The 26,069-nt window shown below is 36.3% G+C and overlaps 1 protein-coding gene across 1 annotated transcript in view; it reads right to left on the reverse strand.

The window, feature by feature from the left end:
- Positions 1–639: 639 nt before the first annotated feature.
- MAN1A1 (mannosidase alpha class 1A member 1) overlaps positions 640–26,069 on the reverse strand; it is a 142,429-nt gene continuing 116,999 nt past the window's right edge. Inside the window, exons 8-12 of the mRNA XM_084516208.1 lie at positions 22,513–22,628; positions 11,211–11,430; positions 10,228–10,400; positions 5,317–5,432; positions 640–4,156 (exon numbers count right to left, since the gene is read on the reverse strand). Of these exons, the coding sequence (XP_084372334.1) occupies positions 4,030–4,156; positions 5,317–5,432; positions 10,228–10,400; positions 11,211–11,430; positions 22,513–22,628 (752 nt within the window). The 3' untranslated portion in view covers positions 640–4,029. The remainder of the gene's footprint in view (positions 4,157–5,316; positions 5,433–10,227; positions 10,401–11,210; positions 11,431–22,512; positions 22,629–26,069) is intronic.

Below are 26,069 nucleotides of genomic sequence, written 5' to 3' on the forward strand. Positions count from 1 at the left end.
ATTTTACTATCATCTTTGGGTAATGCTTTCTACTAAACGGAGAAAACAAATAAGCTTATCTGTGAGGCGTGGCTGGTATTCCAAGGTTTAGATCAGAGATCTTAATGACACAGCCTTCTGACACAAAATGTAGTTACAGTTCCTATGACAACTATTCCTCTCTCCTCTGGAGCATGGGCTAACGATAGTATTTCATTACATGATCTTGTAGCGCTGGGCCCTGCGACAACCTTGTCATCTCAGCTCCGGTGTTTGTTCCTAAAGGGCATTTAGCTGAAGCCAGCTTGTGCTGTGCAGAACGTGAATTTGAGTGACTTCATCTTCAATTTGCTTACTGCCCGTCACCTCTGACTTCCAAGCTTCCTGATTTTCCTTAGAAAGCTTCCATTCTGCTAAAATACATTTGGGAGAATAAGTTTCTACTAACAACAATTTCTAGGAATTGATTTTTTTGTGATAGCAATTCTGTGCACTAACATTGATTGAGTATTAACAAAAGTATCTTAACAACTACAAAGTACTACTGTGCATCAAACCAATCTCCTGACAAAAAATCATGAGTATAGCAGCCAAAGCAGCAGATTACTGTAGTTACTTCTGTGGCGCACTTAAGAAAGATTATAACAAGTTGAACAGATATATTAAAAGACTTTATTCACAATAGAGAAATTTTTACAAATATAAGTTCTTAAAAATTAAGCATCTTGATCTATTATGTATTCCATAATTTCAGTATTTATATAAAGATGAAAAGACTAAATGGAGTATGTACAAATCAAAAACTATTTAAATGCCTCATAGAAATGGAGAATATGTATGATGAAGTCACCATAGAAACCGTGAGCCATTGGGCATTGCAAAAATCTGTGTACAACCAACACATATGCAATACGTATTTCACAAACTATCAAAACAATTTTTTTTTTCCATGAAACAGCATGGGTGCCTTTTAAAATGATTTATTTCTTATGACTTAACATATGCAGATTTAAATGCGTTATTTTGCTACAAAGAAATGGAAAAAGCATAGGCAAGTGTGTTTAGGCAAAGATAATACCCCCCCCATAAAGCAATTTCTTTTGCTCTTATGAATGACTGGGAACATGAAGTGACCATCGGTAGCCACTCCATACAGCTGGTTAAGTGAATGGGAAATAAAATGAATGTTATCTTAGTAATCTAACAACCGCTGGTAAGTACTGGCTGTTTCAAAATGATTGCTCTAGCTTTGGTGTTTTGGGGTTATTTAAAAAAAAAATCAATATATTCTCAGTTTATGAAAAGTTTTTTCTTACATTTGGCAGATCTACACATTGTACAATCTTCTCGTCTACTTACATTTGTTTACAATAAGTACAGTATAGTGCAGTTTGTACATACAACCTGAATACCAATACCAGTCACATCAAATTTGTGCTCTTTCAAATCATCCTAACTCCCAAACAATAAAAAAAATAAAATTCATACTGAATGTCTGTATTACAAGTGAACAGTCATGATGCACATATTTAAGTACATAGGACCCAGTGCATACAAGAGGTTTGTATGCCTGCTTTTTGAAACAAGGAGAAGAGCTATTTGGTTCTCCATTGTTTCCCTTAAGCTCGTTAAATAAACACAAGATCACTAGACACATCTGGGGGAAGCATACTGTGGTTAAGAAAAACATGTAAAAAGAGGCTTACAAAACACATTTCTCAGACTTTTGTCTGAGCTATTGCAGTTATTTTACTGATATGAGGCCTATAGTAGCACATGCATAACCATGTGGTGGGCAGCAGCAGGTGACCTAATAAAGATAACTAAGACAAAAATAATTACTATTAGTTGTTAAAGAGGGAAGGGCATTTTTTTTTTTTTGATAGCTATAATTTTTCTGTGGTAACTGGAGGAAGAAAAAAAAAGTCCATTATAAATATAGTTTCTGAAGAAATACAATGAAATACTGTAGTACTTCAAAGACACAAATTCTGGATTATCACAGTAAATGGGAATTCTGCTTTTCAGCATAGGAGAGCCACGGATTCATCCTCACTTGTTCTGAAGCTGTTACTGTGATGTGAGAGAATCCATACTTTAAAAAAAAAAAAAAAATGCACTAAAACAAAAAGTCTCAAGCCAAGTTGCTGATTCCATCTAAGCAGGCTTCATATTAGGCAGATGTTATTTGTGTCCATTCTCCCTGCTCTGGGATGCACAGGCTTAGCAGGGTCCTTCTATTAACTTTCATGTATGACTGCAGAGCTCTGCCAGACCTTTGATGGAAGGCTGAGCATCGCTGGATCCTTGCCCCCCACAGAAAGGTTTTTGGCAGCTCACATGGCAGACGCTGTCTTCTGTCTGTGGTGGAACCAGATAGGCAGCCCTGCCTTTACACACTCCAGAGGGTAAAGTTTATGGGTCAGCCTCCAGCTGCTATACATATAAAAAGGTCATCAGGTATCTTTGCTCTTGGCTTCCACGTAAGTAAAGCCGACACTGCAGACCTCTATCAGTGTAGAAAAAGGTAGTGAAATGTACTCTGTAATGCCTCAGCAAATGTGCTTCCTCAGCTCTGATCAGCTATGCTGGACATGTGAGATAGCTTACTACGTTTAAAGATGATGACTGTTCAGAACCATATTTGTTTTGCTGCAGTCGATAATGTGCTTTCTCAGAATGGGAAGCCAGGTGTTATACCCTACTCAAAACGTACAAAAGTCATCCTGTCACCGAATGAGAACACTTGTGGACTTAAAAATGATGTAAACCACTCCAAGCTACATTTAAGTAGAAAAAGGAATTAATTGTGCCTGATTTTTTTTCCCTTTGGTGATACCACAAAGTAAAACATTTTTGGCAAAGCTGTTACTTTTCTTAGTAAACTAGGTTTCTAATCTAAGGAATATTTTTCAATACATTGCATTTCTGCCACTTAGGGAAGAGAAAGTAGGTGCTTTCAGAAAGTTTTAGTTCTATGCTGGATAATTTCCTCACTGAAGGAGACAAGTTTTCTTCAAGGCATCTGAATGTCTGACTTTATTCATGCAGGTACGTTAAATTGCTTTGTGACAATAAACTACCAAGGCTGGTGTCAGGTCTGAACCAATCTGAGTGAGAAAGTCAAAGAAAACCAAACAAATTGCCTCTGGTATAATTCTCAGCTCAGCTTCAAGGAGAAATTCACTGAGCAGTTTTATTTTGTCTCTTTACTACCCAACCAAACGAAAGCTACTGGACTAAATATATAAAGATGGTAGGACTCCCTTTCTTAATAAGTAATTATCTTATTTTGCTCCAAATTAGCCTGACTAAAGACATGAGAATAATACTACTTTGAAAAGGGAAGGAACAATTTATTCTTTCACAATATTCTAAATCAGAAGCTGAAAAACTAAGGTCTGATAACTAATGTGCTAAACCCATAAAAACTAGTTTAGACTAACTTCAACATATATTGCAGTTTCAGAGTTGTGTCTGCATGAGATGAAAATATTCCTATGTAGACTTCATTGACAATGAAATACATCAGATACTTTACCAACTAATGATAGACCCGCATAAGAAGAGGCTGTCACAGTCACAAGATTTGTCTTGGATGACACACAAAACAAATTAACATAGAACAAAATAATAGGAAAAAAAAAAAGCTCTTCATACTTAATTCAATATGGCTTTTTGCAACATGGCAAAATATTACAGCTTAAAGCAGACATCTCCTCATAGAGGAGAAAAGAATTTTGCAGTCAAATTAAAAGCATAACAGGAAACAAGTAACATGCAGACCCTCTGCTCTTTTTGGCCAAGATGACACGGCAGCTTAACAAAGTCTGGAGAGATGTTGTATTTCTCTTCTAAGAAGTGGTTCAGCTGGGTAAGAGGACTGACGTTTTAAGAGTTTGGATCCATTCATAAATATTTACTGTTAAAGAAAACAGACTGCAAAACACTTGATTTAAAAATCTAACTCAAGAACTTTAAATCAAATCACGTGCCCAAGTCCTGGAAAAAAACATTAAGGAATGAAACAAAGTAAAACTTTATCTTGATCTACTTCTGTTTTTCTTCTTTACTTCCATCCTCTTTATGAAGAACAGGGAGGGGATGAGCCTCTGTGTTGAAGACCCAGTGTTCGAATGGAAGAATATCGTCGTCAGAAAATAACAAATATAAGTACCTGGCAAGATTAAAAAAAGCAGGAAATGTGACTACATTAAAAATGATTGTAGTTTCATTTCCCCAGTCAAACAAATACCTGATTTCTGTAGGTGAATCTATCAACGGAAACAGCTGACCAAAACCAAAAACATTAAGTCCTAACATAATAATGGTTAGCACAAAGCAACAGGGCTACTTTTCCGGTTGGACTCATAGGCAATACCAACTGGAGACCAGTGGAACAACAACTCTATCCTGATAGGAGACAAATAAGTTTAGGTTACCAAGGTTAAGTATGAGTTTGTCTTCCACTTCATCCTTGGTAATTTTATTACATACTGTTTTGATCATATACAACAAAATATTTTTCCTCCTGAATGTCCTCATATATCAAGGTGTAGGAATGAAAATACTTTAGTCCAATCCTGTTTTACTTCTGAAAGCAATATCTGGCTGTCAGTATTTTTAAAGAATAAAACGATTGCGTCTATTAAACCCAAGAGTAAAAAATTAAAAAAAATAAAAATTCATCATTTTATTTAGTGTCACTGTACATGGTATTAGCTACTGTAGCATGATTACTGAAGACAGCTTAGGGAGGAAAGTCTATTTAGCAAATGAAAGTTTATTCTCAATCACCGTTCTTCCCAACTTCCCTTCGCAACTTACTCTTGTACAGAAAAAAAGTGAAGAGACCAGGACAGCACTTCCTTTATTTAATTAAAACCTTAGGAGATGGTGATAGAGAATGAAGGCTTTTGTTTTTTCCTCTTAACATGCTGTGTGAGCTTACCATTCACTTCTTTTTTCTTGGTCTGTAGTTTTAAAATTAAAAGCATGCAATACAAGCCTGAGAAATCTGCTGCCTACATTTTATTTGTTTCCCTAGTGTTGGCATATATAATTAGATCCTATCAAAACTAGGACATGTAATATCTCACCAAAGACTATCAAGTAACTTTAACAGAAGTAAAGATAATTTCCAAAAGTTGAAGAATTCACTTTATTGATATAGGAAAAAAAAAAAGCACTTTAGCTTCCTGTCACCTAAGAAAAGCTGTACTATTTCAGTCAGATTTTTGTTACGTGAATGTCAAGGGTACTACTGATAAATACTTATCTGTAAAGATGATACATAGTACTACTTCATATTAATGAAAATTAACTTTCTTTACTTACTTGAGTGTCTCTGAAAGGAAGAAACTTTGCTGCACGTCATCATGGCTTTCATGATTATTGTAAACATCTCTAATGCCAGAATAGCCACCATCTACTCTGCAGTGTTTTTCCAGTGCCTAATGAGGGGTGAGGAAGAAAAAAAAAAAAAAAAAAAAAGACTGAGATTAACAAAAGTAATCCTGTCAGGTTTTTCTTTGTTTGACAATAACACTGTAGCTACAACAGATTTCTTACTTTTTTTTTTTTTTTTTTTTTTTTTTTTCCAGATAGTTGAAACTGAGATAGAGATAAACTGAGATAGAAGTCTCTTTAAAAACATAAGCACACAAAATCTAGTTTCACATTTAGGAAGGGAATGAAAATGACAAATTAATAAAAGAGGTGAACACAAACCAGTTTTCAGAAGGAAAGATAAAGGGATGTAAGGATGTAAAGATAAACAGACTAACTTATTTTCTTTTTCCTGTTTTTGATAGGGTACCCTCTCTATCACAGGCTTATACAGGCTTCAGAGATCCTGTCACATACACCTTCCTTGGCCATATCTCTGTGCTTAAAAGTTATTGTGATTGAATTGGAAGCTATGATTAAGATCAGTCTTTTCCTTCCGTCTGGAGTTTCAAAAAAGGGAAGCCATTTTCTGTGTAAGTGACTGAGTTTTCCTTTGCAATCATTTAAATTTTAGTTGGAAAACCTCTGATACTGGGCTGTGACTGGATTTCTTTTCTGCAGTAGGTCTTTTTTTTGATACCTTTCTGAAAAATCTTTGCTACACAGACATAGACAGAAAGCTAGTACCTGGCTCGATTTAATGCTGTGTTTTTGAAGAATGTGTTTTCCTTTAACTGGTTTCCAAACTGTGTATTCAGCTAAAAGGTGTAAAACAATGACCGATTCCTATTTTACAATAACAAAGAGCACACAGATCATTTAAACGTCTCTCTCTTTTTTTTTTTTTCCTACCCACATAAACGTTCTATATGACCAGCTAATTTTGAAAGAGGAAAAAGATCAGTGGGAGAGTGTGTACAGAAGGGCAAAGCCACATATACTTGGTGATGGAAGTGTAGAAAGGTATACTGTTTAACAAACTTTGCTGCTTTTCTTTATTTTCAACAGGTGTTTGCATTAGAAAGGTCACAGCTATACCTATATAGGAGCTGTAAATTTTTAAGTAGACAGCTATATAATACTTTATTTGAATATTAGTTTTCTTATCACTGCTCTTTTTTTAAAAAATAGTAATTTCTTTTTATTTCTAATTGACGTGTTTAATGAGGTCAAAATATTTTTAGCCTCTTCATTTTTCTTACACTGTGCATCTCTGGTATGATGCAGTAAAATAAAGGAGTGAAGAAAATCTTGAAGAGAACCCATGATGATTTTATTTAAAACACAACTCATTATTCAAAAAGAATCCAGAAAATTGTCTGTAGCCCTAAATAACGTCTCACAAGGCAAATGACAGTAAGCACAATGGATTACTATGCATTCTCACACTTCTATAACATGGTGCTCACTCTGGAAATAGGTATTGGAGCAACAACCTTCAGGCAGAAATACCTGAAGCTTTATCAAACCCCTGATGGGGAGATGAAAGGTTCTAACTCCATCTGACAGCTAGTTCCTCTATTTCTGAAGTTATTACAAATATCACTGAAGTGACTACCAGACATAAAGATTTTCTGTAGAGAAAGATGCTGCATTTCAAATGGCGTGTGGCAGAAACCTATGAAAAGGCAGAAGATATGTCCAAAACCAAGCAAACAGGCAGAATAAGTGTTTTCTGATGAAAGATGGGACTAAAAGTCACTAATGATTACAGAGGTACCTATCACCTCCACCTGCTCTAAACGCTGTTAAAGATCTGTGTCTTGCTGTGAGTAGATATCCTCTATTTCCTTGTTTTTGCTGGAGTCCTGGTTAGCTATCTGCATATATTTAGCTTGCATGTCAGGTTCTCCATAGCTTTCACTGGAGAGTAAGCTGCCTATTGTATATTTAAAACAAATTTTTCTCCAGAAGAGATCCTTTAAAAATATAACAGGCCTATTTGTCTTTTCTTGTGTGTGTTTAGGTTCTTTAATTTTCCTGGACAGTTTTACTAAGTGACAAATATACTTAAGTTTAAACAAGTAATTTCCCCTGGATGGTAGTCCTTTTCTCTCATCTATCTGAATCTGCGATGAATTCAAAATGCTGAATCTGTGTCTGGATTTTCAATGTCAAACACAAGATTATGTTTTCCGAGGCACAACAGAAGGAGAACTTGAGTTTGAAGGATAAAGCTATTATTCAAGGAAACATCTGCATTCTAACCAGGACGAGGTAAAATAAAGCAAATTATTTTTTTTTCTTTCTCTAATGTAGTTTAGAGCTTTCTTCATGAAGATCAACAAAGTTAGTTGTAAGGAGATACCATATGGTATCTCCTTACATATGGGCACAGTTGTGATGTAAGCTAAGAGGTTAACTTGCACCATGTTAGCTCTCTGGTGGTATCTACTTGGGGAAGTATCTTGCCCCTCAAAACTAAAGGAACAGAACATTCACATCTCTCATTAGCACTATAAAAAGTCTATTGGTTGTAACCACCCATTATCTGGCAGTCCTGTCCTTTTGTGCACACACCTTCAGCTTCACAATACAGCAACATTCACACTTACTGTGGAGTAGCAATGGGTGGGGAGATACAACGAAACACATTTTAAATTAGTAGTCCTTGGAAAATGAGGGTGGCTAAGATCATTTATGCTAGTAATGGAAAACATCAAGTGAAGTGAACACTGGCTGTCAGTCTCCGAGTATCATAAAGGAAAAAAACAAAGGAAGTGCTGTGAATTCAAAATATGTGCCATATTTATAATGCAGAAGGGGAGACTTTCATGAGCTAAGCTGATAAAATCTTTCTGACTCAGTAACGGTGGATGTTGCTGTTTGTCATAATTGCATTTTCTCCAGACACTGAAGTATGTACAGAATGATATTGGACTCAAACTGAGGCAGTAAAGCAAACTCCAGAGCAAAAATGGACAGAATAGAGATACAAAAAATATAGTATCAGGTGGAGCTGTAGGGGCTATAAATATCAAGAAAGAAGAGAGAAAAAAACAAGAAAATATTTGAAACCTGCAACCGACTGTATGACTTCTGTGAAGTTGCAAGATTTGTTTTTGTGAAACACTCGGCTGCACATTAGGACAGTGGAGGGATGGGTCTGTACCGTATGGGGCCAGCTGCATCTGCCACAGACGGGCTCTAACCCATTACGTTAGAGCCAAACAAGAGCAACCACAAGAATGTTAAACAAGGAACACATGGAGAGCACTGAGAAGGTAAATGAGCGTACAAACTTGAAATAAACACAAGCAAACCGTACCAACAGGGCAAAGAGCAATAACAAGGAAAGCATTTCAATTGTTTATAACAATGTTATCAGTGTGGGCAGCAACAGTGAGTCAGGAAAATCATCTCCTAGAGAAGGAACATCCTACACTTGACACTGCGGAAGCCTGGTGGGATGACTTCCATAAAGAGTCATTTTAAACATTCCTACTGTAATCTTCCTGGGAAGAGTCCAGTAGCAAAATGTGTGCCTATGGGTGGTGTTAGCAAAGAAGGAAGTAAGGGAGCAGCACTCTAAATTAGAGGTTTTTATAAAGAAATTTCATTTGAATCAGTAACTCAAACATATTATTTGAAGACATATACAGCCAATACCTGAGGAAGGCAAATAAATTCTCCTAAATAACCACAGTCTACCAAGCTGAATGCGGTGTTAAGGCAGATATGGAGTTGCACAGAAAATGCAAACAACGAGGAGTTGGAAAGCAGAAGTACAGTTAGTGCTACTGCATATTCTTTTATGGAAAGCAGATTTTATCATAAATTTCTTTCTTAAGAATATCTAATTACCAAACCATTTGCACAATATTTGAGATACATTCAGTATCTCAGAGGGTGAATACGGAGTACAATTATAGATTTTTGTTTCTGTAGAGGGATCCAGGTAGCTAGATATAGAGCAACAAAAATAATGTTCTTCAGCCTCCTCTATTTTTCTTGTAAGGGCTCAGTCTGCTTAGAAATCCCCAAGGAAGGCTGAAAGGCAGATAATTTAACAAGTGCAGCATCACTGTGAGGAGAAAATAAGTGAACTCTAGAAGCATAATATGAACCCATGCCTGGAGGACAAAACAAGGTAAATCCAATGGCATTCATATCTAACAGTAAGAGTGATTAAACACTGCAAGAAGGGAAATGATGGATTTGGCAAGACAATTCTTGCAGTATAGACTAGTTGCCCAATTGGAAGGTTCATGTTAGACAAATACAAATAGATTCAGCATAACTGGTTGAAGCTCAAAGGTTGTGGGACACAGAAATTTAAACCTCGATGAAATTGTTATCATTAATGGAGCTCAATCCAGATTACCTATGCTTTTTGGAAATGAAGCAATTTAAAAATGTTTGGTACTATCTAGACACTTATACTTGACCTTAATCACCCTAATTAAAGTCACCTAAGTACATTTACTATAGAAAATACATTTCATAGAATTTATTTTCACGTCCTACGCTAAAATCTGACACATTTGCACTTTCTATTTAGGTGGAGCAATACTCAGCATCTTGAACAGTACATCCAAATGTGATGCTGATCTGAGAAGTTATTTAGAACAGAGAAATCCCAAGGTATTTTTCTGATATACAATACCAACAGGATTTGGTTTAGTCAAAACTGTCTTATTTGATTTATTCAGTAAATGAAGCTCTGGAAATTTGGGTTGGTATTACTAATTTAAAGTGCATATTTACCCTCCAACTCCTAAACAAAATCCAGATATTGTGCAATAGCTCACTTAACAAGGTACTAGGATTTAATAAGAAAAAACTACTGTAGAACATTACCTCTACAGCTTCCCATGCCCACTGCCTGTACTTTGGGTCGTGGGTGAGCCGCCACATGTACATGTAGGTCTCTATGACTTCAGGTCGCAGGATGTAGTATTTTTCATTTTGTCTTGTAGCAATGGCCTCAACACCACCATCAAATCTGAAGGCTTCTGGTCCCAGTTTCATGCCTAGCCAGTATAAAAGTAGATACATTAAAAAAGGTTTCAAATCACATAACCTGCCAAATCAACTATCCTTTCATATGACACAAGGCATACCCAAAAGGTATATGACTTCTGAAAGATACTAAATATTAACAGGAGGTGCTGCAATAAATAATTCATAATAGTGAAGAACTATTCTTCATCAATACCTTAAACAGCAGTTCCAGTCTGAAGAGTGATGCTAACATTTGCATTCGGGAAGGCTTCATGGAACTAACAACATAATAGATTTTGCTTAAAAGATGAGGGTACTTACTTTTCTATGTCAAACTTGAAATTAGACTCTGTGACCTGAAATGCTGCCAGTGTTATTTTTGTAAGAAGATGAAAGAACCCAAAGAAATTTCCTGCACAAAAATCCACTTTCTTTGTGCAATTCTTTGTTTGCAGCATTGTACCAACAACATTGAAAATAAAATATTTTTTGGAGCATAAAGCATAATTAATAGCTATATTGATGCACAGATTATCAGATTCCCTCCTTATTGTTTTTAACTACACAGAAATTGACAAAGTGGAAAAGAAAAAAAAAAAGCTGTCATTTTAATCACTACAGCGAGCACAGTGAGTAGGCTATGATTCAGATGCACAGCAATTATTTATAAAACAGAGCAGCCATTCTTGGAGTTACTCATGGAGTAAACCAGCATTTAATCAGAAAAGATTAAGAATTTTCACCACAACTCAACTTTCATTCACCATTATGCATATAATACCAATGTCTGTCTTCACAAAGCCAAACTGTGAAAATGAACTCTGTGATACTGTACTTACTTGTACGATCATAGGATTCGTGGCAAGTCCTAGCAATTTCAGCACCAAGCTCTATGTGATGGCCTGTCTTGTCACTAGGTGCTCCATCTGCTCCTAGAGCAAACATGCCTCCAGCAAAACAAGTGAGATGTCCCATCTTGTGTTCCAGCAGTCCACCCTTCCACTCAGCGATGTACGTCAGTCCCCCACTTGATTTTCGTATGAGGTGGGTCTCTATGGCCTGCAGGAAGACATGATTTTATTTTATTTTTTTTACCAAAAGTTACGAAATGGCATACTGTGATGGGCAAAGACAAAAACAGAGCCTCCTGAAAAGTGTCTTGTATGTCAGTTAGCTTTTCTCAGTGTTGCCTTTGCTTATAGAGTAAAATCGATAATATGAGCTAGTATAACCTAAAAGTATAGCCAACCAACACAGATCAGCATACACCAGTAATGATGATTAATTCTGCTACAACTTTCATCAATTTACACAGCACAATTTACAAAAATATTGGGAAAAAAAGAAATTCCATTTTAAAAATCTTTTATTTCTTTCCTCTCCTACATTGAATGATTTCAGATAATTTCAATTTAATGGTGATTAGCCATCACTTCAGTTCCATACTTCCCATTTGAACTCTGACAAATAATTTGGTTATTTGTATAAACTCATGTTTACATCAATATAAACAGTTGCAGGCAGAATTCATGTTCAGAACATCTGACTCAGTGTACTGAATGATGCTAGGCTTTTGGGTCTGTATAGCACACCCAAGACTGACGAGTTTATCCCCAGGGATGAATTCCTCTGTAGTCATCAATCAAGAATGGAGTCTCTTAGAGACTTCCGGAAAAAAATGAGCAGAATAAAAATAGAAAAATCTGCTAGAGAGAATTAGAAGTGTGTGCCGTTAGCAATGTATGGTCACTGATTACAGAATCCAGTAAAACAGCCATCCATTATCAGAGGAAGAGAATTAAAACAATGGACCTGATGCACATTAATTAGAAACACATACAGAAAGTAAATTATTACTCTTTAAAGGGTTGTGGAGACTGAATGCTATCATATATTGAATTAACCACCAGTGTTCAGGTTTATTCTATTGAAATCATACAATCCAGAAACACTACTGACCTTGCCTTATACAAGAGAAAAAAAAATAATGTAGTATCAATACAAAGAAATATTAACAAAAAAGCCAGGATTAAAAAAGATATATATTGTTTTATAAGAGAAAGTACTGATGGTAGTTATTTGTTTCCATTTAGACATCTTTAAAGGCTGTTTTTATAAGCAAGAAAAACTCTTCTGTAAACTAGGAACATCAGCAGAACAATTCTATAAGGTTTACTTACCAAGTAGGTTTTTGTGCCAAGAATGTCACATTGAAAAATACATTTTATTTTCCACTAATATTAGTGCAAAGCACTTAGTGAGGATGTTTTCTGCCCACCTCCAGGCCCATTATTGGCTCAGAAAGCTCTTCAATCCTTTTGTTTCGTCCTCAATTATATATTTTTAGCAGCAGGTACCAACTGAAAAACTTACCTAAATCTTAAAGCAGCAGTAAAAAATGAAGGCTTCTTTATTTTAAACAAATACTGCATAATTTAACCTATAAAAAGGGAATTACATATGAAGGGCAAAAGGGTGGGAAAAAAAAAGGTTCCTTAAGCAGCCAAACCACAGACCCTGCTGTGGAAGAGGAAAGCATTACAGAAGCTGAGTTGGTGTTGAGCTCATTTGGTCACGTATTCCAAGCCCATTATCAAAAAGCTCGTCTGTCAGGTTGGAAAGCTGATAGTGGAATACCTAGGTACTGCTTTTGAAAATAATGTTCTTTAAGATATATATTTTTTCAGCTAGCTAATTTGGGTATAAAATATTTTAATTTATAATTAATGAGTTCACAGAACAGGGTTCACAGAACCTGCTACAAAATGTATTGCTGCATGGACAGGTGAAATTTATGACAAAACAGAAATAATTGGAAAACTTCCAGACTCTTTCATCATTGTTTGCATTTTTATTAAGCAATTCATATACTGTAATGGGATACCTTATTATTAAAAACACACAGTAATTTTATGGAAAATACCTTTCAGACTACTTAGGCATTCTTCTCAGAAATGAACTACCTAAAACCAAGTTCAGAAATTAAAAACTTTGGTACTGGAGTACCAAAGGCCTCTATTATCCACCTATTGGATATTGACAAAACTTCAACTCAAATTTTTAATATTTTTGCTGGTTATCGTATAATAGTATGCACTTAGTAGCAGCACAAGAAAATACTTTTCAGTGAGAATTTCACAAAGGTTTTAAATGCCATCAGACTGGACTGAACTTTCTTTTTTAATAAGCTTGTGGTCCAGAACAAGATAAAATTCACTAGCTGGAATATATAGACAACTATTTTAAGTGTAAAAATACTTCAACACAAAGTTAAGAAAGTTGTAGGATGAGGAAGAAATACTATCATTTTAAACAAAAATACAGTAACTGTCTGAACTTGAGGAGTAGGATGAAAAGTTAGTTTCACAATCCCACAGTGAAATGCTAATTGCTATCTGCAGTGCTGTGGGGGAAGCTTTGGCAGTGAAATCAAGTTACTAAAATGAATTATTATAAAAGAAGATTGGGTAGCATGGTGATAAAGATCCACCAAGTGAAAAGTTCTGTTTGGCAGAATTAATTCTGAATGTAATACTTAGAATCAATTTACTTTTATTTTGACATAATAATTATCTACACACTTTAAAAAGGCACACATTTACTTTAATTGCTACTCTAGTATAACCTGTTCCCTACCTACAAATAATTCCTTCTGAGTCCTTGCAGATCAGGTGGTGTCATATTTATCACTATAGGGAATATTATTTAATTTTACTGTAATGAATATGCTCGCTGTAAACCAACATACAACATCTGCAAGGAATCCAAAACGCTAGAAGAATGTGGCCTTTGATTAACTGAAAATACATTATTGATGGATAATTGTTTGGAGCTGGTACAGTTTTCCTTTTAAGTAAATGGAAAATTCATTTTTACCATTTTACAGAATGCATTTCTGCAATTCAATTAGTGACTTTTTTTCTATCAAGGTAATGCAGAGAGAATGTGCAACATAAAAGATTGCAAAGAAGTGGCTGCAAATGGATCCCAAAGGGAGCAATAGCAGATGCTTCTACCTGTCAGTACTAAAAAAAAAAGTTTAGACAACCAGACTTTCGTTGACAAAAAAGGAGAGGAAGGAAGGGAAACTGAAGACAAATAAACAACATTTGCCAGATATTCAAGCAAATAAATTTACTGCATGTAAAAGCAGAACAATACATGGTTTGGAGCGTACCTGTAAGCTTGTTTAGCCAGCCTAACTTTTATGGCTGATACACTGCCTGGAAATAGTTTTTGTGTGTGTACATGCTATTATGTAAGGCTCTGCTTACAGTCCTCACTTCAATAAAGCTTTTAGCTACATTACTTTTTAAAAAAAAAAAAAATCTTGTGGGAAATTATCCTTTCTATACCACTGTAAAAATGCCTGAGAACTCAATTAGAAACATTAACAGTCCCTTTTACTTTTTGAATTGTGACGCAAGTGTACCTTGCATTACTTGCAGCATCTTTCTCAAGAGTTCACGTTAATATTATGCCCTTGCCTATCTGTAACATTGGAAGAGTTGTTGTGAATGAAAAACTAGAATTGTTTTTTTAGGTTATAGGATTCCAAATTGCTCCCTATTAACTCACAGCACAGAAGAGAAACTAACCGTTTTTTCCCAAGCTGATTTCTTTCCCCTCCTGCACTTTTTAATGGGATATGTTTTGTGTTCTCCACTTATCATGTTTCTTGGGCTTGACATTATATTGTAAAATTAAACAGAACTGGTTCCTCCTAACGAACATCCATTTTTCTCCATTCAGTTGTTCACTCAGTTTGTATCAGCCCAGGGATCTCCAGCAGAATATGTGTTTCAGGGAGATAGGACCCTCTTAAGCTAGTCAGCTTTTCCTAACCTCCAGGGACCGCAGAGGACAAAGTGAAGCTTAAATACACCTCTCTCTTTCCTCAGCCCCTGACTTGATCCTGTGATTGCAACTTATCCTTTGAGTTATTTGGGACACCAAGTTGAGGAAACAGAACTCAAATCATCTCAGTGTTGAAATGAATTCAGAAAAACAAATAAGCAAACAATCAACAAGCTTATTTTTAGTAGAGGGCATTCTCTTGGTGGATTATGCCACAAAAGAATAAAATTATTAACAAAGGTGCTTACAGAGAACAGATGTGGGCTTCTCAGTAAAAGTTGTTCTGCACCTCAGAAAGTTGCTCGATTCAAAATAAACGTATGCCATGAAAAAGTTAATTCTGCTAAAGGACTGGGGATAACCAACTACAAACCTCAAAATACAATGAAAACTGCAGCTCTACATCCTCTGGCATGTATGCATTTTAACTCTCCTTTTACAATAACTGTTTAATTACAATTGATTAATTTCAATGACTACTTCTGTTTTAAGAATAAAAAGCAGGCATTTCCTTTCCTACCTCAAGGTGTCACTGTAGCTGGAGATAAAACTTTCTTGCAAACCAGTTACACGTTTCCCTACTGTAATAAATTTAGAACTTCAAAAATATGATCTTAGTTCTAAATTTTCAGGGTTTGTAATGGTTGTTTTGGGGATAATTACAACTCTGCATGCTTCTTTACAATAAAGTACAATAAATGATCTCAGTCCACACCACACTTAATGTGTGTTGCTTCCCCTATGGATCGTCTTCATAAACAGTATTTTGACAATTTGAAGCAACGAACGTGAAAGAATTCTACTATGTGATATTTCCAATAATTCAAAAATGTCAGTTGCTTACTTTTTTATTTTAATATTTATGGCTTTCACCGATTCAGTTTATTGCTTTGAATCATCACAAAGCAGGCAGATCAGGATTACTGTGGTTTGCATACTTTGAGTTTGTAAACCAACTGCCTGTTCTGTTGACTTTGAATTCCTTTCCTCATCTTTCTCTGTTAAGTTGATCTAATGTAGTAGGTACTTTTCTTCAGCACTCTTCACAATTCATCAAATTTATCCTTTGTCCAAAATTCCAGTGTGTTTATTATGGAAAGTTTAAAATTTGCATTTTTCCATTGTTGCAGCTATTTCAGAGATTGCAGAAAAAACATTGCACAAGTTTTTCCCTAATCTTATATGAATTTATACTTGTAAGTTAATTCTGTTTTTTAAACATCCTTAGATGTTTAAACCATAGAGGTTTTAAATACATATTACAAGACATTAAATCCTGTGAAAGCATAGTATCTGAGAAGCTAGGATGAAACAGGAAGTTCAAGCCTTTGCCACAATTTATTCAAATACTTCTGCTGAGGAGAGGTGGTATCATCTCCCCTTGAAACTGTAACTCCTTATTGAACTCCGCTTTTCAAAGATCAAAACTGGAACACAAACTTTCATTTCTTTAAACACAATATATAAGAAACATTTTGATATAATAAACATTGTAAGGCACTTACTGCTTCTGGACTTAACAACTTGTTATAAAGACAAGCTTACGTGTGTAACGAAACATGAACGCTTGTAATGGAGATGGCTAAGATTTTAAAATGGAAATATTGGCGAGCATTTAACTACTATGATACCTATCCATCTGATCACTAAAAGATGATTAAGTTCCAAAGGAAAGCTGATAATTTACTTTTGCCTGAAAATCTACTTACGTATTTTTGTCTGTATAGACCTATTAGTGTCTCTAAGAGCATCAATGCTCTTACACTAAATGTAGTTAAGGCTGTCTGCTACCAGAAGGTTAGATTTATTCATATTCTTAAAAGAGTATTAATGGAATAGTACGAATCAAAGCAAGCCTATCAGAAAGTTACATTATGTATTTTCTGAATGTTCTAGAATAAATATAGACCCCTTCTGGCAAGCTGTTTGCTGTATTAGTAGGGATATGGCTGCTCAGACAAGATATTTCTGATGACAAGAGCAAAGCCCCACACTGAATGGTGACAATTTCTCTTACAAGATTTTTCTTGTTTAAATCCTTCTTAAAGCATTCAAACAACTTCACAGCTTGCTGGTTCTCATGACAGTCCATAAACAAGCAAACATTTTATTGAGTCCTTTGTATAGTCCGAAACATTGAGATTGCATACTTGTAAGTAAACCATTAACTTAAGAATCTGCAAAAGCCTTTCTTTAGTCTTGATGCTTTCTCTTGGAGAGAGCCTCAAAACTCCTCTCTTACTTCTGACAACAGAGGAAATCTAGCCAGAAGAAAAAAGAGCAGCAAGTCCTCTGGGTGTTCTTGTCTCTTAAGCATAATGAATCTTGTGTTTCTACATAATACAGCTATACTATCAGGATGTGCAGAACACTAGTGCAGCAGTGTGATAAATATTTTAAACACAACAGCTGACAAACTATGTAAATAAACCACATGTTTATTCATTATTATACGTTTAAGTCATAGACAATACCCAAAATGTATTCAGTGCGAATGCTGAGTCCGCTGCACCAACTGCTTCACTGGGAAGGTCAGCTCCTATCACACCACACTGCCTGCCATGCAGGCTCACCCATTTCCTTGAATGTCAAGAAGTAAAGTCAAAGTAGTGAGTGTCCAATTCATTAACATACTTTTGGCTTTACACAGCATGACAAACTATTCTAATTGAGTTGTTGCCGTTCTGTCATTATTCACATCAGTTACATAGTTTCTAGGATCACTATAATCACAAAGCAAATCACTTTAAGCAACTTAGTGGAAACTGCAGGCAATCCAGACCCACCACCAGCCTGTCACCACAGTTAAATATACCCTCACGAAACCTTGAAGATGGCCAATAACCTGTTTTCATTTTCCTAACACTTTGCTCTCCCCCTCATTTCAATGAGAAAGGAGTCTGCGTGGATCTGTTTTATTTATCTGAAAGGCTGAAACCTTGACAGCTCTGAAGAATGTTCACTACTTAATGCTGACACTTTAATATACCAAAAAATGCCCCAAAACAAAGAATGTCCCACATAGCTTCCCTCAGCCAAGTACAAAGCAAGCATATCAAGGCTACTCTCAACTGTTAGCAATGCGACAAAACAAAGCACCAGCACCACCAAAGAGATCCAATGTATTTTGTCTGAATACTCAGAATTCTGAGGCAAAAAGTGACATTTTTGCCGTTTAATACCCAGAAAGGTTTACCACATTCCTTAATGATGCAACCCAGCCTAGCAGTAGGCTGAGTTTCAGCAGTGCTGTTGAAATCTGACAGAGAATGGCTGTGATGTTACACACCACCTAGTTTTTTTGCTATTTCCATCATTTCTACTTCCACATACTAGGTTGTCTGGAGATTACTAGCCCCTATGTTACAATCTTCCAAGCAGTTGTTTCCCAGAGAGAAAAATTAGCAAATCTAAATGTCTAAAAGTAAACTACCACTTCTGCAGAATACAGCAGCTTTACCACTCTGATACCACTGTTGGATGAAGTGAACCAAACCACTTGGGAACTGCTGGTGAGGGATTTCCCCTTTTCCTGTAAAGTTCTGCTGGGTACTTCCCTCTTTAGATATCTTAGATACTCCATTTCTCTAGAAATACACTGGGGGGGGGAGAGGATGGAAGCAGTGTCAGAGAGAAGGGATATGTAAGATGTAGAAAGTTGGCAGCAATGGCCATGAATGAATGTAATGTGAAAATTAGGAAAAGATATGGGAATGACCTATTAACAGAAGTAGTGGGAAAACTGCCTTTCAACTTTTAAGATGAGAGCTGACACATTCAAGAGGGGAGGATTCAGTGCAATTGCTTGTGACACTGCTGTTGCCAGACTGAAGTAAACCCATAAGGTCCATTTTTGCTCTGAATTACCATATTCTTTTACTAAACCTGTTCAGTTGTCCCTCAGAGATTAACTGAAAAGAGCACAATGCTTCCTGTACTGGAAGCTGGCAAAGACCGATGGTTTATTCTATAGCCAGTTAAATCCTCCAGATCGGTAACATGACTGAAAGCTCAATACGCATTTGTTCTGTAACTAAATGTTTCATGATATCCATTTAAACTAGTTTAGAAGATTTTTTTACTTCCTGAATTATGCGAAGCAGGACATGATATAAAATACTGCATTGCTTTTCAGAAGAAAAAAATAACTTACATTAAAAATACATTCACTTGTCTTTGCGCAAATTCTAGAATTTATGGATCCCTCTGATGGCCTTATTAAGAGTATGCTCTGGTATTCAAAACAAGAATATCTCTGTCCCTTTTCCCATTAGAAATAAACTCTTCTCTAAAATAGCATCAGCCAAATATACATCTCATTCATGGTAAACAAAAAGTTTTTAAATATAGTTTGGCATCTTAGTTATTGCTTTTCACTTGAGCCATAAAACAAACTATAGATGCTACAAAAATTCTAATACAAAGAACTTTTTGTTTTTAATATAAGTTACTGAGCAGTGTAAGAAATGACCCTGAAGCTTTACCTAAATAAATTTCAGCTTTACAGAGTGAAGTATAACTCACCATATATTTTCATTTGTGGTTTCTGGATAGTGAAAGACATTGAATTAGGCATCAAACCTTCATGTTGTACTTTCAGAATTTGGTGGGCATATGCAGGACTGAACGGCTAGGAATAATCGCACCGTTCCCTTTGGAGTAGTCTTAAAGAGAGTCTGAAAGCATTGAGGGAAATTTATCTAAGAAAATACGAAGCAGACTCAGAATGCCCAAAACGTGTAGGCTTAGTCATAAAGAAAGACTGCAGCTTGTGCAGACACTTAAATTAGCTTTAATTTAGATAAGTAAGGGATCAATAGCAATAAAGTCAATAACAGGATGGATTTCAAAACAGGCTTGTCACTTGGGTGAAGAACCTAGCATGTCAGTGGGCCCCAAACAGTCTGCAATTTCTGTGATACTGCAACTTCCCTGCTGCTGTTATCTGAACAAGCTATGTTACAACATCAAGCTATGCTGTGTGTATGCTTTCAGTTTGATACAGATGAACCTCAGGACAGAAAATGGAGAATAGGAACATTGCTCAGAAAATAGTAGAAAACATTCAACCATTAGCATAGCTAAATCTAGCACATATTTTGGGATCATTTGACCCTCTCATACACTGATATTTTGGACTAACTTGATGGTTGGACTGCCTAAGAGCTGTTATTACTGCAAAATATTAAGATAATGAGTACTTTAAATCTAGCCATACAGCAGAGCCCAAACCCTGTCAGTGATACTGTTGTGTTCAGTGACTGCTGCCGATACTAAATCCTGGCCGGGAAGTTTGCTTCTGCTGAATGATGCCAATGATGGCTTCTGCTCCCTGCTGAGACCTCGGGACACCTGCAGACATGGTGGCTACAACTTTTGTACACGAGGAGTTTGTTATCGCAGTGTGGGTTTCAGCTGCATGTACACTCCTGTCCCTTTCCCTCGTTGGCCAGGTAAGAGCACACAGCCCCTGCCCCAGCCACACTGCCTTGCTCAGGAGTGACCCAGGTACACATCCGTGGTGCAGCTGAGTCCTTACCACCTGCCCAAAAGCTGTGCTGGAGTCAGGAGAAGGCAGACCTTCAACCTTTGGACAACCATCCAAGACCATCGAGGTGCTTGGCTAACTCTGGTGGTCCCTGGCAGGATGGGGTGCGACACCCTCACAGTCCTGCCAAGGGCCATGACTGCACCACGTTAGGGATGATCAGCCTGCAGCGGTTTCCAGAAGAGATGTACGAGAAAACCACATTTTTTACTGCACATGTCTACACACTAGCACTTTCCCTGTGTGAGAATGTATTTAATAGAAAGAAATGGCATTATTAAACCAGTGAAAGTTGAAGACTAGAAGCAGCTTTGAGGTGGTTCAAAATGCCTTCCATGATAAGATGAATTGATATCGTATTACCAGATGCTTTGTTCTGTCTTTTTGGCTGCCAACCTTGCAGCTGAACTATTACAATATCACTGTTCTTATGTTATATCCTCAAATTTACTCAAACCTAATTTAAAATCCACCTTTTGCTCTGAAGCTGAAACCATGTTATCGGTGCAAATGGGGCTGACCACATCCAAATCTGCACTTACAAAATTAAAGGCAGGATTTTCTTAGCAGAGGATGCTTGGTTGTCAAATGTACAACCAGCAGAGATCACACCCTCCCTCAAATCCTCACATATGACTTTTCTCTCTAATGCAAAAAGAAAATTTCCAGTGAGTCAGGGTTGCATTTTCTAATGCCACCACTTTTGGCTGTGTGGGAAGTAAAAAGAGACTTATATTTCTTCTCTAAGGACCATGCATTTCCAAATGTATGAAAGAATAAGGAGATATTGCTTAGCATCTGGAAGCCTTGTCTACAGAGGCACTGTACATACATACAGTTAATAAGAGATAAAAGTCCCAGTCCTAGAGAGCTTACAGTCAAAATAGATGAAAGGATGGAAAAAAGTAGCAGCATTATCCTCTCTTATATATATATATGAAAGCAAAGAACAGAGGAAATAGGTCATTTGCCCAGACTGCAAGGAAGGCATGTAAATATGAATTTAAACTTAATACTTCACAAGTCTCAATCCAGTGTCACAAAGCCATTAGTTCTCCCCAAACTGTACATTACGGAAACACCACCAATAACAAAGAAAATTGCGAACCAGAAGGATCATAAATAAAACAAAACATAAAAATATAAATTGGAACAATTCTGATTTTTGAAAACTTACGCTTGTGTCTAATTTGAATAATTGGCTGTTTCAGAGTCTGACAAATGTATGCCTCTTGTAACAAAGAGTCCCTGTGTAACAAATAATTTTTTTGGGGGTAAATTATCTGCCATAATGTATTGATTCCTGTTTTGACCACAGTCAAAACACTGCAATGGATGAAATACTAGGTTGAAATACAAGAGAGTAACTGCCTTCTGATTATAAGAAAGAAGGCAAAAAGAGTTGATGTAGAGAAAACTGAGGGCAAAATTGAGCTTTCATATGAGAGCCACTTGTAAATGCATTTTTGTGCATATTTTATGCTCTTTCCCTCCAGTATTAGAGAGGATTGACTGTATTTCAGTTGAAAAAAATTAACTGTAATTCAAGACTCTCCCCCTTCTCACAGTATCTGTATTCATTTAGCATTTATATTTGATGAAGGCTTTTAAAAATACAACTAATTCTTTAAAAACAAAAAAGCACTCTGTGGTGGCAAACACATAAATCCCTCATATTGTTAGAATTATTAGAGATTAGATTATTATGGCAAGGAAGATTTAAATATCTCATTTACCTGAACAGCATCATAATACATTTTCTTGCCTTCTTCATCTGTCTTGTCCGACATCAGCCATGCCTTGAGCAAATATTCATAAAAGCTATCCCCAAGCCCTCCAATGGAGACGTGATCTAAAAAAGGAATAAAGAAGTTCAACAGCAATTTCATCTCCAGCATGGACAATAAAATACAATTACAGTATGACACAGTGGTAGATTTAATATATTTAAACATCTCTCCCTGTAGCAGTCTTGTAATAAATGTAAGCCTGCAACCTCAAAAACATTTCAGCTGGTATATAAAGAAAATTATTTCTTTAATTGCTGGCTTTTTCATCAGGCTAATACACCATACTTATTTAACATCCACACAGTGTCTCAGAAGTTCATAGAAAAGAAACAAGAACTTGTATGTTTAACATCTAATTCATGTTTATAGTCAATGTCATACAAAAACACATTAACCTAAGTTATTTTTTATCTTAAAAACAAGAAAAAAAGTAGAAAGTGCTCTGTAATTAGATAAATGCTTTCCCCTCTTAATATGCAGGTATCGTTTTTATTTGTTCTTTATTCACTAGTGCTCCATTTAAGTGAACTCATAGAAAAATCAAAATGTTTTAAGCTCACTACTACAAAGATGAATTTACTTTATTGTTAATTTTATAGTATTTTTTGAACATCCAGCTGGTCTCAGAAGTCAGCAATAGTTCCAGAGGCAAAGAAAAAAAAAGACTTTGATAGATCTACAGAAGATTATTGCTATTGCATTGATTTATTCTGTCCCGTGCTTACTATATGAAAAAATGTGGTACTATAAATGCTGTGATTATTCAGTTGCACATATCTAGGACTTGGCACTGCAATCAAGTCAATGTCATTGCAGCATTCAATGTCATTCAATGTCATTGCACCAGCCACGTAGGAATTACCGATGGTCTTAGCTACTTGCACAAGGTGGCATCAACTTGCTGTCCAGGACCCGAGAAGATACTTGGCCAAATTATAATGGGTTATCGTATGATTTCAGCATTTTATCTCCTAAATGTGTAAAACACTACAACCTCTAAGCTCCGTTAAACTAAGAACTCCAGGTTCTCTTCTTGAAGTTGATCCTGCCTGGTAACATTAAGGGACTTGGCATATATTGAGTCTTCAGTGAAAGGATTTCAAAATGCTTTACCAGGCCTATTCATTTATATCTGTCAATTTTACAGCATGGAAGGGGTTTGACAATACCATCCAAGACATCCAGGACGGAGATGTGGGTACATATATTGCACAGCAAGATGTTGAGTCATACCACAAAGTTCTGGGCGTGAGAAAAGCAGAACTCATTTGGGGCAATACAGGCTTACAAAGCAAGCAGCAGGAAGGTTAGTGGTGCCAACCTCAAGTTTCTCAGCAACTCACTGATCTTAACTTCAGTTATGCCTCTGTTGGTGGAATTCAGAACACAGAGAATCTATTTATTTTTAAACTCCTTAGTATCTTCTCTTCATGGAATACTTCCTTTTGCCTACTGAATTGGAAAGCCATGCATCTGCAGAAGATAGACTTTTTTCCAATTCAAACTTTATTAACAGTGTTTTTTCCTCCTTGAGCCGGTGACATACAAAAAATAATTTCGTTTTCCAAATGTATCCCATCCTTTTGCCTAACGGATACATTGTGCCATCAAACCTGGATTATCAACAGTTTTTTTTCCCCTTATTCTTTTGAATGAGATATATTAAATTTCTAAAAAGAATATACCATTTATTTAATTAAATGTTCATGATCCAAAAGGAAAAGAGGCTTCTTAAAAAAATGAGAACATTTTCTGTGATGGAGGGCTGATCTTTGAACAGCAGCATTTAAATGACCTTTACGGTTTCCTAAATAAATTACCATAGAAACCTCTGACATTTGCAAACTAAATAGCAGAAGCACAGTTTCATCAATAATAAGCCCTGTTATTATATACATTATTGCAGTAGACAAATCCAATTGACGCATGCTGCAGCAAATCACTGTCAGTTTACTGTCAAAATAACAAGGGCTAAATGAATTTACAGGAACAGTGGCAGTGATCCAGCAGTGTCCTTCATAGTTACAGCACTGTTAAAGAATAAATGTTCAGAAACTACTTCCCCTTCCCCACTTGACGCTTGAATGGGAATACTTCTGTCTTGAACTAGTTATGGGGCTAGGTGTAATCAACTGAAAACAGACTAGAAAAGCAATCTTGAATAAAACACTATTCAACTTTTATGTTCTGATCTCCTACTATGGAAAAAAAAAATCAATGTCTTCAAACAGAGACAATTGAATTGGAAGAGATGCAACAAGTAAAGATTAAATTTGCTTTTACTGTTCAGCATGCTAGGGACTGACCAATTGTGTTCATGATTTGCACATGCAGAAAGCTAATTTCTACATCAATACTACACGGAAAACAAAGGCAGTATACACTGTAATCTTTACTGTTCAAACCAACAGAAACTGGCATTTAGTGCGAAAGATAAGTACATAAGACACAATTACTTTGAAAATATGGAAATGTCAAAGGCCACATGGCAGCATCAGTATTTGACTGCCTTAAAATAAACACGGCAGAGCCACTAATGCTGTCAGCTACTAGCAACATCTACTGTCATTCAGCCCACCACAAGAGTAACTGTGTGACTGTGTAACTAAGCTGAATGCCAGGTGCAGGATATCCCAGTTCAGCCTCACTCATTTGAGCTCTCAATACTATTGCACTAAAAAGGGGAATTGGATACAAGTTAGGAAAGTCGTTGTCTAGGCTACCACCAAAAAGCTGAGTTTCTGAGGCTGACTGAAGCCAAGGAAGGAAGCCAAGGTAGCTAAAGCTGGCTGAACGCAGGCTCACAAACACTGAGGTGGCCTTCTAAACCAACCTGGTACCTACTGCTTTAGGATCAATGGGAAGCTTTAGTGTTCTACAAAGCCATGCTAAACCAGCATGTGCAACAAGTGGGCACAGACGCCAGAGAGTTTGTACAAACGTGCCAGCTGGAGTCAGGCACTTACACACACTGAGCTCCCACAGGCCAGTGGCAGAATGACCTCAAACAAGCCTCACAGAGTAGCAAACTATGACGCTTTCCAAAACAAAGGCAATACTTCTAATGCACAAAGGGAAATGGCCTTTGTCTTGATGGAATAATACAAATGAGCATCATAACCTTTCTGTACATCTTTTTAGTTCACAGAGTGACACAAAAACATTCAAAAATATATTTTGTTCAATTAAAAAGCTTGTTCTTTGCCTATGCAAAAATTATCTTTATACAGACAGCAGACAGTCCTATGAAGAATTCAGAACCTCACTTCATCTTAGCTGCATACCAGACAAATTGTTATATTAAAGAATTTCTCCAGTCCTTTCCCTGTCTTCTGTGGTCCAACCACCTCTAACACTGATAATCAAAGAAACCATCTCATCTACCTCTTTCTTGTAAGATTAAGCCAGCTTATCTTGCTTGTTTTCTTAAGAGAACATTGAAACATTGAAAGTGGAAACATGAATGGGATGGTTGTGGACTGCAAGTAAATGGGAAGAGTGGA

This window comes from Aythya ferina (assembly GCF_964211825.1).
Source record: "Aythya ferina genome assembly, chromosome: 3".
Classification (NCBI taxonomy): Eukaryota; Metazoa; Chordata; class Aves; order Anseriformes; family Anatidae; genus Aythya; species Aythya ferina.